Source organism: Anarhichas minor, unplaced genomic scaffold, assembly GCF_050575085.1.
Source record: "Anarhichas minor isolate MPS153535 unplaced genomic scaffold, ASM5057508v1 ptg000026l, whole genome shotgun sequence".
Classification (NCBI taxonomy): domain Eukaryota; kingdom Metazoa; phylum Chordata; class Actinopteri; order Perciformes; family Anarhichadidae; genus Anarhichas; species Anarhichas minor.
In genome coordinates, this window is record NW_027466472.1 from 15932867 (window position 1) to 15948522 (window position 15656).

Below are 15656 nucleotides of genomic sequence, written 5' to 3' on the forward strand. Positions count from 1 at the left end.
AAAGTGAATAGGAAACTAAAAATCCAAAAGCCATGTTTCTCCACATTATCATAGTAAGGAGACTGATACTGATCACAAAAGAAAGTCATTGATACCAAAGACTGTCATCTTATCATAAAAGTAGGTTGTCTGATTATTCACTTCACCCTCTGATGTCACCATTTAAATGTTGTTTGAGATGGCTGAGGGGAGGAAAGGCCAAAACGGGAGCAGTTTTTCTGCTGATAATACTCGCAGAAACAACAGCTTCCGTACTATCGGCTTCACATTTTGCCTTTAAGCCTAGTGATCAGAAGCATCTTTTAGTTCAAGTCAATACAAGCTTATTTTTTTATAATTATATACCATGGAGTAAGAACACATCCTTTCCTTAAGTAAAAGTAGCCTCCATCAAAACAGTTAAGGTTATAATATTGCAACACTCCTAAAAACTACGTTCCCCCAACACTAAAATGTATTCTCAAATACGTTTGACCGGAAACGTATTTTCTCCCTGATTACGTTTGTGTGTGACGTTTTATAAATACGTTTAGAAGTATCTTTGTTTGTTTTCTTGCGTTCCTACAATGCACCACGCGTCGGGCTGTTAAAGACTGTATATATTAACGTTTGCACTTTTGTTTCTGCATAGATCGCGACACCATTATTATTTGCGTTTCATAAACGTGGATTTGCATACCCTAGGTGTTACCTCCAGACAAGAGTGTGCACCACTCAAAAAGCACTGCCTGTCAGGTGTATCGGTAAGATTCAAAACACCATTGGCAGCAGCATTTATACCCAGGGCAGGAGGCATAGATGTATAAAGAACACATCCATGGCAGAAGGACCATGGGTGACGTGTGGCTCAGTCGGAAAGTCTGCCTGAAAGGCTAAACTTAGGGCAGAAATGGAGTATACGGTTTCAAATATATTGTTCATCTGTTATTGAAATAATGCAACCGAGTCGAATATAATCGCCTCTCGCTATTAAAAACATCCTACTATCCATGTAATGAGCCCCATATTGTTTTAAAAGCATGTGCAATTAGCTGGACTTCAGTCTCCATAGTTTAATTTAAACCGGACTCTTATTTTGAAGTTAGACTGAGTTCCGGTGTGCAGCGCGCGACGTTTGTTTTCTAAGCAGGGCAACGTAAACTAGCTAGCAGGTTGACTCTTATTTAAACTTCTGTATCATTTTATATCGTGGTTTTGTGGAATGTCGTCAACATTTTGTCAATAGTCGCATTGAGACATGCAAGTCAACACTACGCCGCCATGGTAAGTTAGACTAACGTAGTTAAAGTAAGTAGTTACATCTATTGTTGCTCTGTTTTCTTTTTGTGAACGTGTAACATTAGCAGTCGATGTAAGTTAACCTTCATGATGCGTGAGGGGTTTTCTAGGCGTTGGCAACCAACTATAACATTTGCCATGGCTGTGAATCCAACGTTAGCAAGCGTTACTTTGTCGCCATTTTTTCCGAAGTATTTTTAATGTCAAGTTGAGTTACCTAACGTTAACGAAAGCTGATGGAGTTGATCAACGCTAGCAGCTTGCCCAAGGCTGTCCTTGCCCACCCTGGGGAATGTATACTAACGTTGACTGAGATAAGTTTTAAACTTTAACTTGTGATACTTTGTCCTCGCAGCTGTGCCACATAACAAAGTTGAAGGGTTACTTAAATCACCTGGAATGGACTTAACCTCTAAAAACATGTACGAGACATTTAAAGATGAAATCTGGAAAGGTAAGACGTCTGTGTTTACGTTACAATAAAACGTAAACATGACAAGCTACACAAAGATTGTCCATGTTGCAGGACTGTCATAATGCATTACAGTGTGTCTAAACCTTTAAATCCAGCAGCATAATCAGATAATGGTACTTTTTGTGCAATCACAACAGACTAAACATAAAGGTTGTGTTCTCATTGCTCTTCTTCATATCATTATTCATTTTCTAATATAGACTTGGGAGCCTTGGATCCCGACTGGTTTGAGACACTGACATCTCAAATGTTCACTGAGGGCAATGTCTCTGATCAAGATGACCTGTGTGGGAACCAAGAGGCCAACTTTAAAACACCCTTTGACAAAACTGCAGTAGACAGCCAGATGTTCTCAACCCCCAAAGTCTTCAGGCACAGACGAGTTGTGTCTCCTGAAACTGAGGATGAGCAGTCATTCACTGGTGAACGAGGTTATGTTTGATTAAAGTGCGACAGTACTGCATGTCTTTATTTATGTTATTATTCCTCGTACATACACTCGTGCTAAGCACAACAAGAATATGGATGTCTGCATGGGACATTATGAATTAATTGTTGTATATTGTAGTAATCTACTTGTGTCTGCATTGAAAAGCTTTCTTGAAGTTGCATCTAAAATGAATGTTTCTCTGTGGTACAACCTAGAAAAGGAAACATTGCCGTGGGCGACAACCCAAAGTCCATATTTGTTCCAGACGTCAAAAGAGAGGTGAGTGCAACAACTCTGAGACTTGACTGTCTCTGATATATATATATATATATATATATTTATTTATTTATTTATTTTAAATTGAACTGTACATAGTTCTTATTTTCATGTTATTAGGCATTCTGAAGGGCTTTTCAGTTAAAGCAAAAAAGGAATAAATATTGTTTTATATATCTCTTAATGGTGAAGAATTGTTCTTTGAGAAAATACTACAGAAATAATAATAATAATAGAAAAAGTTCACATCTAAAATATATTCCCGTACTTTGTTAATTCAGTGTTTATGGAGATAATTTAAAAGTAATTTTGCCAAAGTCATGTTTTGTCACTGCAGTTTGTGATGTCTGTTGTGGTCTTTATAGGATCCCAGGTGCAAAATATGGAGGTTTCCATCCTCGGAGTCAGGACCGTTTTGGTGAGCTGTAAATGTGTCTGTATTTCATCTGTTTGGATTATATCTGGAAAAAAAAGATGTAATCATCTCTGGTTAATTTGTTTGCTTTTGTCATACGCACAGATCTGCTTCACACCCCACACACATCCCCAGTAAGTGTCCTGAATCTAACAGTGATGTTCGCTTATTTTCAGCAAATGTCAGTATGTGAATGTGGAGAAGTGGATAACATTAATGTTTCCCCTCTTTATTCTGTTTTTTTGAATGATACAGGTCAGCTATGACAAGCAAATGTCTGAATGTCTCGGAGCCCAGCTTCATCCTGATATGTCATGGACCAGTTCTCTGAATACCCCACCAGCCGTACCATCCACCCTCATTTTGTGTAAGCAAATCACACAACTGGTTGTTGTTTGTAAATCTAGATATGTGAATCACATGTAAATAATTGTGTCTTTATTTTATAGCTAAAAGTGATGACAGTCCCTTTCCAGTGAGTGTTTCTGCAGACAGAAATGTTGTGGTGAGTACTTTGTCCAGTCCAAACATGCAAGAGATATATCTCCCCAATTTATAGAATGGAGAAATAAACGAGTTACAAATATTCTGCTTATTCTATATTTCATGATCTGTATCATCATATCATATGAAATGTCAATAGATAAGGGATCAAGAGGAAGAAAAAAGGCAGATGTTCACATTAATTTATGTATTTTATATTTTTACAACTCTTTATTGAATTTTCCGAGTTGTATACAAAAACATCCCAACACACACACACACACACAGAAAAACTACATCCTAGCACACACAGACACATATCTGGCCTCTGAAACGTAACCTGTCCCTCCCTCCCTCCTAAGCTACAGCGAGAGGAGTCATGTACTCTAAAGTGGAGGGTCCAGATCTTGTTCCCAGTGTACAGTAAACACAGTGAATAAGCCGGTGTGACAATTCAAATTGCTTCTGTTTTTGTCTCTCTCAGTTTGTACGGAAGCTTTTTCCGTCTCTTTCAAATGCATCCAGAGTTGGAGCGGTGTCGCCCAAAAACAATGACCTACCTACCATCCTCCAAGGTACTGTGTGTTTTCATTACAATTTGCTCGTATCCAAGATGGTGCAGTAGCTCTGAATATGAATTACAAAACTATGAATTGCAACAAATTGATACTTATTTTCCCATTGCACAGGCTTTTAGATGCGTAATGCAAAATGATACTTATTGCTTGTCTGTAATCAACAGGTGCGGTTTCCCCTGAGGCTGTTCAGAACACAGAGTCCCACGACTCCCCCCACAGCTCACTGAATCACAGCGACCTTGTGTGGAAACAGACTCTACCGGATGCTATCGAGGATGGAGAAATTCGCAGAACAGTAGCAAGTGTTCTTGATGGAGCTGAAAATGTTCTGTCTATATTTTTCACCAACAGTAGCTCAGCGCTGAGGAAAGTGAAAACTGACAGAACCAAAAGAAAGCACATCATTCCAACAAAAGAACATGGCTGCAGCTCTACGGACGTCTCATCAACAAACAACGCTGCGTCCAGTAAACAGATAACAGCTGATCAGCACCCTGGCAGGCTTCCCTCACCCCCACCGGTGAAAACTGTAGAGAGTGGAATCACCCAGTGGTCTCCGTTGAGTTTATCTGAACTCCCACCTTGTACTGTGCAAACTTCTTGCCATGATGATAGTCCTGCTCTACAAGTGCAAAACAGTATTCCAACAGAACACCTGCAGCATGACTCTGACTCTGGCCAGCTGGTAGGCAGGCCACCTATGAAACACACAGACTCTGGATTTACCAAGAAAAAGAGAACATTTGTTTACACTGTTGAGACCTCAAAACTGCAAGTTCAAGGAAAAGAAACGCAGTGTCCGAGGATGGACTCATCACCCGCAGTTCCAGATTCTGGTAACGCATGTCTCATGCATGTTAAGTGTAGCAATGCTAAAGTAGATTATGTATTAACATGATAAAAGCCCCTTCTCTACAGTAATGGAATTTATCTTTTTTTTCATCCTGCTTTTTCAGGACAAGAAGTCAATGTGAAGCGGTTGAAAGCCCCGGACGAAGCGGACTGTTGCAGTATCGGGATGAATGAGATGCAGAAACGGGGAAATCTCCCCGTTGATGTAAATCTACGTCCTTCTTTACAAGCAAAAATCCAGGATCTTGACATGTCGCAGCTTTGCAAAGATTTCGCACAAGATTTCAGTCAAATGTCCGACCCCTGTAAGCTGATTAAAGTACCAGAGGATGCTCCTGGAAACGGCTTCTCTCCGTCGGCTTGTCTGTCGGCCATGAAGCGAGCCAAGCAGAAAGCAATGCAAGCAAAGCCTCACCGTGACGGCGCCGGTGACAGAAGACACGTTTCTACCGCTCATCAAAACAACACCATCAAAGAGGGAACAATAAGTGACGGTGGATTCCAGTCTGCTGCTGCAGATAGCGCTCACGGTACTGCACCGTCTTTTGTTCTTCCCAGCTCAGAGATCGGTGGTCGTCAGTGGGCCGATAAACAAAGGACCGCTCCTGTCACATCTACAAATAAAGGGGACGGAAAAGCCCATCTGGATGATATTTTACAAGCGGCCGAAACGGATGCCAAGCGGCCCAGTGCAATCGGGGAAAGCCAGACCCTGGGCCCTGGCAGAGAGAGTGAGTTGCACATAGAGAGCACATCAGCACGACGGCCCAGCAGTGCAAAAGAAGCTGTCGAAAACAGTAATCGCAGTTCACTTAATGGTCAAGCTCGTGGCAATCTGCCAGAGAAAACGGTTTCTCTTCCTTCCGTCCATCCATCAGGATTCAAAACCGCTTCAAATAAGGGTATACGCATTTCCTCAACCAACCTGGAAAGAGCCAAGCGTCTCTTTGAAGAGACTGAAGGGGGAAGAACTTCGAGTGGCCGGCCCACCAAATGTGCCCACGACACTAAAGAGGAAATGAGTCCCGGATCAGTGAAAAATCCACCCGCTAACTCAAACCAGCCACTTTCTGCAAGTGAAAGAAATGAGGATATCGGTTGCCAGTTAACAGCTTCACAAAGAGCTGATGTGACGGAGCTGTGCACTCTCTTGGAAGAAGCAGATAGCCAGTTTGAATTCACGCAGTTTAAAACTGAAAAGCCGAAACAAAACTGTCCCGATAATGCCTTCTCTCCCCTAAAAGTTGACAGAGAGCTTGACCCACATTTTCTTTCGGGTATAGATTTTGATGACAGTTTTAGTTCAGAAGCTGAAAAGGCAGCAACCGTGATGCCTGACGAAACGACCTCCATTTCAGATGGTAAAACGAACCGTGAAACATCCGACGTCGCGTGTAAATCCACAGGTTTGTCGTTGTCGAGCGTGATGAAAAAAGAAAACTCCTCTCCTGACGAGGTTTCTACCTCTTCAAAGCACATCTCCGAAGGCAGTCGTAGTGTTATGTCAGCTGGACCCAAAAAGCTTGACGGAGCTGTGCACGGTGAAACGAGCAAGCTGCAGAACGCACATCCTTTCATGCTCGGTGTAGGGTTCAAGACCGCAGGAGGAAATGTTTTGAGGGTTTCGAAAAAGTGTCTGGGCAAAGCTAGAGCGTTGTTTGCAGATTTGGAGGAGAATCTTGTGACGAGTCAAACGGCACCGGACAAGCAAAGTAGCGAAACGGATGCTAAAAGACAGCCGAGGCACAGTGTGGATAATCCCACGGGTAACGTTCTGCCTCATGGAGAGGATGATTCTACGTTCACAGGTTGTGGTAACGATGCTGAGGGGAGGGTTCAGGGCGGTTCTTCCAACACGAAGGACAGACGGGTCACAGGCATTAGAGATGAAGAGGCTGCAAAAAGTTTGATGAACAGCAAAAGGGACACAGTCGCGTGTCAAAGCGGGTTCCAGATGGCCAGTGGGAAAGGGATTTCTGTTTCAGCTAAAGCTATGCGAGAGGCAGATGCTCTCTTCAGAGACTGTGATGCAATTGACAGTAACGCTGGCGTGTCAGTTAAACATAAAGAGAGCTTAGAAGCCTTGCCCGGAAGTGTCGGTCATGAGGAAACCCTTCCAACAAGTGAAGTTCAAGGGATGAAAGTAAACTTTTCTAAAGAACCAATCGGTGAGTTTGAAAATGTGAGCGCTGGACCAGCTGCGCGCATTACAGAGTTTGTACAGCATAACGAGGAGATTCACAATTTGGGTTTTACGAAAACACTGGCTTTAACAAACCCGTCTGCAAAGGCACTTTCATCTCTCTCATGCACAACATCGGAGAATATCGGCTCCTCTACCATCAATACATTGAGCAGTGTTGGTGAATTTTGTACAGCCAGTGGGAGCAAAGCGTCCATGTCAGCTGACGCACTGAAAAAAGCAGAGCGTCTCTTGAATGAAAGTCGTACACCTGAGGACGCAAACAAACAACTGAAAAGAAAAGGGGATGCTTTAAGAACCGGCCATCTCTGCAACCAAAGTCAGGTTTCAACACCTAGAAGTGGTGGATTTCAGACAGCCAGCGGCAAAGGAGTGGCCATTTCATCCGCAGCTCTCAAGAAGGCAAAATTGCTGTTGAGTGAATGCGATGAAGTTGAGGATCACATCTTTGTTAAACCAACCCATTCCAGGATGCCGGTTCCTGGTCCAACACCCAGGAATAGTGGATTTCTTGCAGCCAGTGGGAAGCGAGTGGCCTTTTCATCTGAGGCCCTCCAGAAGGCAAAAGCTCTCTTCAGTGACATCGGGTTCAATGCGGAGATCCCAGCTGTTCCAGATGCAAGGAACGGAGACGAGACACGAGACAATGCCGACAACACAGAGAAAACACATTGTGGTTTCACAACTGCAGGGGGAGCAAAGGTCCACGTGTCACAGAAAGATCTGTCGAAAGCAAAAGACCTTACGACAGGATTCGATGACTGTTCTATTTCAGCAACAGCAATGCAAGAAGCGGACGCTTTCTTCGAGGACTGTGCCATGATGGATGGTAACGATGGCATGTCGGTAAAACAGAAGAAAAGTAAAGCACCTGTGTGCGGAAGTGGCAGCGAGAAGAAAAACCTTTCAAAATGTAAAGAAGATCAGAGGTTGGACAGAAACATCTCTGAAGAGCTCGGAGGGGGACACACTGAGTTTGAAAATGTGAACATGGGGTTAGTTGAAAACCATGAGAAGATGCATCCTGATGATGTGGAGAGTCACAAAGGTGTTTTTAAGAATACATTTGATTTTTCCAACGCAGCTGCTTTACATGGAAACCCATCTTTGGTGACGAAGACTCTTTCTCCCCTGCTGTGCACAACATCAAAGAACAGTAGTTCCTCCGCCATGAATGAGATGAGCAAAGCTGGTGGATTCTGCACCGCCAGTGGGAAAACAGTATCCGTGTCTGATGACTCAATGACAAAAGCAAAGTCTCTATTGAATGAAAGTGCTCCATTTGAGGACACAAACAGACAACTGAAACAAAAAGAAAACACTTTTCCACCACAGAGTGGTGGATTTCAGACAGCCAGCGGCAAAGGAGTGGCCGTTTCATCCGCAGCCCTAAAGAAAGCAAAAACTCTGTTGAGTGAATGCGATGAAGTTGAGGATCACATCTTTGTTAAACCAACCCATTCCAAGATGCCGGTTCCTGGTCCAACACCCAGGAATAGTGGATTTCTTGCAGCCAGTGGGAAGCGAGTGGCCTTTTCATCTGAGGCCCTCCAGAAGGCAAAAGCTCTCTTCAGTGACATCGGGTTCAATGCGGAGATCCCAGCTGTTCCAGATGCAAGGAACGGAGACGAGACACGAGACAATGCCGACAACACAGAGAAAACACATTGTGGTTTCACAACTGCAGGGGGAGCAAAGGTCCACGTGTCACAGAAAGATCTGTCGAAAGCAAAAGAAAAACTGACAGATTTAGCTGATGTTGAACGTCATGATTCAAACTCGACAAGCCTACATGACGGTAAGTCAGATCTATCAAAAGTGAAGGGTGTGAAGACACCTTGTAATCCCACCACAGCCAGGTACAAGGACAGGTTTAGTGCCCCTCACGTAGTTAAGTCTTTATCCTCTTTGCAAGAGACTCACCATGAAAATAAAACAAGTGTACCCCGTTGCATTTTTATCAAAGACCAGGAACATGCAGATGCATGTGGGGTCAGAGAAGACAAAATGACCCCACCGGTGTTGGGCAACCTCCATGATGGCCCTGTAGAGGAAATGTCAAGTGTAAAGCAGACAAGCAGCAGAGCGGGATCTACGGTCAAAGGGCCACAGGTGTCTTCAGTTCTAAACTTCCAGTCACTTCACCTGAGTGGCTGCACTGAAACCCAGCAGAGGTTCTTCGCCCAGGAAGCGCTGGACTGCACTAAGGCTTTGTTAGAGGACGAAAGTCTAGCTGCCCAAAGTCTCTCAATGACTTTAGAAAATGTGCCACTGCAAGAAAACCCCAAATCCAGCCAGAGGTCTGTAGAGGAACGACGGGGCACAGACAAAAGATCAATAGAGGACCCGGATATGACTGGTAAGTGTTTATCACTCAGACCTTTAAGTAGTACAACATGTTTTTGTTAATGCTGCACAGATTGTCTAAAGAACTTATTGAATCTGAATTATTTGCTTACATAGATATTTCACTGCGGTCTTCAATGGATATTCTAATTTAAGCAGATTGTTCCCACTGTTAACCATTAATGGTTTCCTGACTGTTGTGAAACATTCTAGGTCAGCCTCCCCTGAAAAGACGATTACTGGAAGAATTTGACAGAACTGCTGATGGTTCAACACTCCATCCGGAAAAGAGTTGTCCAAACGGTAAATAACGCTGTAATAACATGATATCTAAAGAAGACATATTGTGTCTTGTACAGTAACTGATCTGAGTTTTATCTTGATGAAGGTGTGATGAAAGACAGAAGGATCTTTAAGTACAGCGTCTCTCTCCATCCAAACATCACGAGGCCACACACGTAAGTACAAGTGATTTACTCGGCCATGTTTGCAAGCGGCTGACACGCTTTTCAGCTCTTTTGTGATGTATTTTTTTTTTTTTGTGTGTGTGTGTGTTGCAGCAATGGAAAAAACTATGTGGAAACCAGATTGCAAAATACAACACCAACACAATACTCCACCCCAGGAGAAAGCAGATCGGCACATTCCAAGAAGCCAGCGTTCGTTCCTCCTTTCCTCACCAACACAAAGACAGAGAGTCACAAGGACACGATGCTCAAGGACAACATGCGAACACCTTCTGCATTTGTTCCTCCATTCAAAAGACAAAGACCTGGTGTCCAAGAGAGCTCCTCTGAACCACAGGTGGAGGAGAAGGAGGATAAACACCACCATCCCTTTGTGATGCCCTTTAACAGCAACGCTTATGTACCGCCCACTAAGAAAACACAGTGCACTACAGGATTAACTGGTCATAAAAGCACAGAAGACGTTGAGGCGGTGGCCTTGGCTGACAATACAAGTGTCAAACTGATGAATCAAAAGCTCCCTGTTGGCTGTGGATCAGAGGACACTGCTGCAGAGACATCACATGTGGAGGACTCATTGTCCACATGTCAAGGTGCAGTAAGCTTGTTGGACAAAGTCAGCACTATAAATAGCTCTGCATACCATAGGTAAACTAATGATGTGTTTATGGTCGACAGATATATTTCAGAATCTTCATAATGTCGAGCTGGCACGAGATATGCAAGACATGAGGATCAGGAAAAAGAAGCGACAGACCGTTCGACCTTTGCCGGGAAGTTTGTTTCTAACCAAGACCTCGGGAGTGACGAGGATACCGTTGAGGGCTGCAGTGAACGGAAGGCCTCCTGCAAGATACACCCCGAAGCAGGCAAGGCCAGAAGCGTTGTGTCGGTAGATTCTGTTGTGTTTGGTTAAAAACGCTAACGCTTTTTGACACGTTCTTGTTCTTCAGCTGTATGGACATGGAGTTCATCAGCATGTGTGTGAGATCTCCAGTGAGACTGCAGAATCTTTTCGCTTCAGTTTGAAGCAGTTCATCAAACGGGAAGCTTTTCTCGACGGAGGCGGGGTTCAGCTTGCCGATGGAGGATGGCTGATCCCCAGCAAGGATGGGACGGCAGGGAAAGAAGAGTTTCATAGGTATTATTGATTTTTAGTTGAGTTTAAATCAGGCTTCGTAAGTTTTGTGACACGAGGTGTGTCTTTAAAAGCAGGCTGATTGTACTGAATACCATCTTATTCTACGCTGTCCACAGAGCATTATGTGACACCGCAGGTGTGGATCCTAAACTGCTCTGTGAGGGCTGGGTGGACAATCACTACCGATGGGTTGTGTGGAAGCAGGCGTCCATGGAAAGATCATTTCCAGAAACAATGGGCAGCCTCTGTCTCACCCCAGAGCAGGTTCTCCTGCAGCTCAAGTACAGGTGGGAGGGATTATAGCGTATTTTAGTTCAATGTGTTCCTGTTGTTGAAGTTAATTTCATCATGTTTAACGAGACATCCACACCCTGAACTAACAATGATATCAAACATACTACTGCCATTTTGTGAAAGATTCAAAGGCCGGATTAATTACATTCTATAAGGATTGAATTATTTTCATTTTGTATTCATACAATCAAGATAATCCAATGTGTTCTATGTATTAAATTTAAATGTCATTTTGACTAAATTCATTTTGTGTCAGATATGACGTCGAGGTGGACCACAGCCGCAGGCCGGCTCTGAGGAAGATCATGGAAAAGGACGACACGGCAGCCAAAACCCTCGTCCTCTGCGTCTGCGGGGTCGTCTCCAGGGGTCAGACCCCCAACAGACGGAGTTTCAACGACACCAAGACCCCACGAGGTGCCGACGCCAAGGTAGAAAACCCCTCTGCAGTTGTCTGGCTGACAGACGGATGGTATGCCATTAAAGCCCAGCTGGATGAACCTTTGACCGCCATGCTGCACAGCGGTCGCGTGGCTGTCGGTGGCAAACTGATCATCCACGGGGCTCAGCTGGTGGGATCACAAGAAGCCTGCTCCCCTCTGGAGGCCCCTGAATCTCTCATGTTGAAGGTACTTCAAGAAGCACAAGTTATTCTGTCTTTTCTACGAGGCAATCGTATAAATTGGCTTATTTGTGGTTTGTGTTTAGATTTGCGCCAATAGCAGCAGACCCGCACGATGGGACGCTAAGCTGGGATTTCACAAGGATCCAAGGCCGTTCCTGCTTCCTGTCGCCTGTTTGTACAGCAGCGGAGGACCAGTGGGATGTGTGGACATTGTCGTACTGAGAAGCTACCCCATACAGGTGCGTTTAGTCTTGCATTGATATATTGTCACTGTTACACCTGGGAGTTTATCATGTCCCACTTATGACTGAACGCTTGTCACATTGTGCAGTGGATGGAGAGGAAACCAGACGGAGGCGTTGTATTCCGATCCGTTCGTGCCGAAGAGAAGGAGGCGAGACGATACAACGGCCTCAAGCAGAAAGCGATGGAGATCCTGTTCGCCAAGATTCAAGAAGAATTTGAAAAGGAGGACAAAGGTAGGAACTGTGATTTCACCATGTTGGGTACAGGTTGAAATGGAATTAGTTTTAACACAATTATCATCTTCAGGTAATAATAAACCTCAACGTGGAAGACGGAGCATCAGTCGTCAGGGTGTTGCAAGTCTTCAAGGTGGAGAGGAGCTCTATGAAGCAGTTGGGGATGACCCAGCTTACCTCGAGGTGATAAAGAAATTTACTTCACAGATTGTTCACTTAATGTCTCTTTTGAACAGAGCGTTAACTGTGCGCCTATTTCTCTTGCGTGTCCAAGGCTCATCTGAGTGACCAGCAGTTGGAGACTCTACGCGCCTACAGGTGTTCTCTGATGGAGAAGAAGCAGGCCGACCTGCAGGATCGCTACCGACGAGCTTTAGAAAGTGCAGAGGACAGCGAAGGGAGCTGCCCCAAGCGAGACGTTACACCTGTGTGGCGACTCTGTGTCGCTGACTCCACGGACCAACGCGGCACTGGTGTGTTTTTGTTCATTGTAGATGTGCTATGGTTGTATATACTATTGTGTTTTCAAAATACTGGTTTCAAATGATGCTTTTTTTTTTTGCTTTTTTTTTAGTTTACCAGTTAAACCTTTGGCGACCGTCCTCGGATCTTCAGTCTTTCCTGAAGGAAGGCTGTCGATACAAAGCCTATAATCTCACCACTTCGGATGGAAAGAAACACGGTGGCAGCACGACTGTTCAGCTGACTGGGACAAAGAAAACGCAGTTCCAGGACCTACAGGTACTGTGGAAACAAACTGTCTTGACTCGTTGTCCATGATGAACTGTAGATGCAGTATTTATAAAGTCAGATAGATGATGGAAATAATTTACAATATGTAATATTTGTAAATCATTCAGGCTTCTCAGGAATGGTTATCCACACATTTTCATCCGAGGGTCTCTACCTGTTTTGTGGATCTTCAAAACCCAGAATTCCAGTCGCTGTGTGGAGAAGTTGATCTCACAGGATATGTAATCAGTATCATAGATGGACAGGGTAGGCTTTTTTTTTATCCTACCAGTTCCTGCCATAACTCCAGTATATTGTTTACTAAATGATTGTCTGTGCTTTTGAACACAGGTTTCTCTCCTGCATTCTATTTGGCCGATGGGAAACTCGACTTTGTCAAAGTGCGCTGTTTCAGCAGCTTTGCTCAGTCTGGCTTGGAGGATTTGGTAAAACCACGTGTCCTGTTGACTCTGAGCAACCTGCAGCTGAGAGGTCAGTCCACGTCTCCCACTCCTGTTGTGTTCGCCGGAGATCTGACCATCTTCTCAACAAACCCCAAGGAAGGCCATCTACAGGAATCACTCAGCCGAAACAGAAACCTGGTCCAGGTACAGCAGCCGACGTGCTTCAGAAACAGTGTTTTACCATTCACTCAATTAAAGACGCCTTGTTCTTTAAAAGGCTGGATGCTCTCGCAGCCGAAGGGCTTCATGTTCTGAAGAAATCTGCATATTTTCAACAAATGCATTTCAAAGTGGAAACGTTTTAATCAGTGTAGCCTTTTATAATGACCTGTTACGTATCTTATATAACTTCATTTCACACTTGGAAAGAGACAAACTTACTTTGATCAGTATTCTATAAAGCACAGATGCAAAACTGCATACAGACACATGAGACATGCAGGATATTGGTACGGTGTAAGTGCCGAGATATGTAATATTCTAATGATCTGACGAAGATTGTTAAAGGTTTAAGATTGTTAAAGGTTTAAGGTTTAAGCTTTCTCGTCCTACTTTTCTCCACCTCCTTGGTTTGGATACAATAAAATGTTGTAAAATAGGAAAATGACATAACTTTTACTTTCATCTTGTGTTTTCAGAGTCAGGAAAACTTCTTTCTAATTGCTGAAGAGAAGCTTTCATATTTAGTCACATCTGATGGCCTGAGGTCCATCTCCTCTCCAGCTCTGCAAACACGAGCCCCAGCTTTTACAACGGTCAGAAGACAAGACACAAAAGCAAGTGTGAGTTCATGTACTTGCTCTTCCATGCATTTGCTCTCATGACCACTTCATATTCATTCAAAACTAAAAATCTGTCCTTTTATGCAGGTGACTTCTCAGCTGCCAGTCAGAAGCCTCGGATCCTTCACACCTGTCAGCAGGAAACCTCCTGCAGCAAACTGTTCGACAGAGAAAGACCCTATCGGCGTGAAGAGGAGGAGAGCTCTGGACTATCTGTCTCGTATCCCGTCTCCACCACCTGTCCTCCATCTGGGCCCAGTGGCTTCTCCATGTGTAAATAAGACATTCAACCCCCCTCGGAGGTCTGGGACACCTAGCACTTTAAAAACTGTACAGACTCCAGCTCGCAAACCTGTCAATTCACCGGTGGAGGATGAATGGGTGAATGATGAGGAACTGGCTATGATTGATACTCAGGCATTGCATGTTGGTGATTTACTGCAGGTACATAAGACTGTATGATGCCAAACACACTACAACTTTTAATACACTGTACAAATAAATGAATGTTCAGGCTGCATATGGAACATATTTTGTGGTTGTTTTTGTTGTCCCACTGGACAAAAAGTTTAAATCACTTCAGATTAGTAAAATCATGTCATTGCTTCATACTGATCTTCATTCTTCTCGTCTGTCTACTTTTTCTTTTGTCTACTGTAAAGTTGAACTCTAATTTATAATTTCATTCCTGCAGTTTAGCTCCATGATTCCCTATTTGTGCTGCGTTTGAGGACAAATAACAGAGGTCTGATCAGGGAGTCACACTTGTAGATAATGACATAGGTCATTTTATTTCATTTTTTTAAGTGAATTCTAAAATGTTTACATATACTATATCAGGGTTGTTATTTAAAGACAAAAATGTAAAGTACTTCAAAATGGAATCCTCCATCAATATAGTAGTGAAGTTGCTAAATAGTAGGAAAGACTACTACACGCTATGATGCTACAAAATTACCAAATGCAGAAAAAGGTTATACTATGTGTTAAATCAGTCCAAAAACGCTGATTATTAGTACAATTATAGAAAATTGCCCCAAATTCTCATTTTAAGTAAAATTATAACTTAAGAAGGTTAATGTCGTCAAAATACTTTTATATGTTAAACTAACCCAGTTTGCCTTAAATTAAAATGTCTTTTACGCCTAATAATCAAGCCCACTTCCGGTAATATTTTGTTTTGAAAAGGAGAAATAGGGGAAGAGAAAGCAACAACATTTTATATTTTGAATACTATTACGATCATATTTTGTCAACGACTCGTTCATGGATTTATTTGGGTGATGTCTATTGTGTCACACTCCAGTCCAGCTGGAGGTGCTGACGCACTCTT

The 15656-nt window shown here is 43.4% G+C and overlaps 1 protein-coding gene across 2 annotated transcripts; it reads left to right on the plus strand.

Moving 5' to 3' along the window:
* Positions 1-1118: 1118 nt before the first annotated feature.
* On the plus strand, positions 1119-14934 carry brca2 (BRCA2 DNA repair associated). Of its 2 annotated transcripts, none has more exons than XM_076100061.1 (27): positions 1119-1263; positions 1634-1732; positions 1954-2175; positions 2399-2462; positions 2825-2877; positions 2980-3008; positions 3130-3241; positions 3324-3379; positions 3842-3932; positions 4100-4771; positions 4892-9349; positions 9550-9639; positions 9725-9794; positions 9897-10396; positions 10482-10672; positions 10757-10944; positions 11061-11231; positions 11495-11867; positions 11947-12102; positions 12195-12342; positions 12416-12528; positions 12620-12818; positions 12920-13086; positions 13206-13344; positions 13429-13685; positions 14180-14317; positions 14411-14934. In XM_076100061.1, the coding sequence occupies exons 2-27, from the start codon at positions 1678-1680 to the stop codon at positions 14783-14785; spliced, it is 9087 nt and encodes a 3028-aa protein (XP_075956176.1). In that variant the 5' UTR covers positions 1119-1263; positions 1634-1677; the 3' UTR covers positions 14786-14934. The 2 variants fall into 2 exon arrangements, with proteins under 2 accessions (XP_075956176.1, XP_075956175.1); XM_076100060.1 differs by having other exon boundaries at positions 14180-14323; positions 14411-14850.
* The last annotated feature ends 722 nt before the right edge of the window (positions 14935-15656 follow it).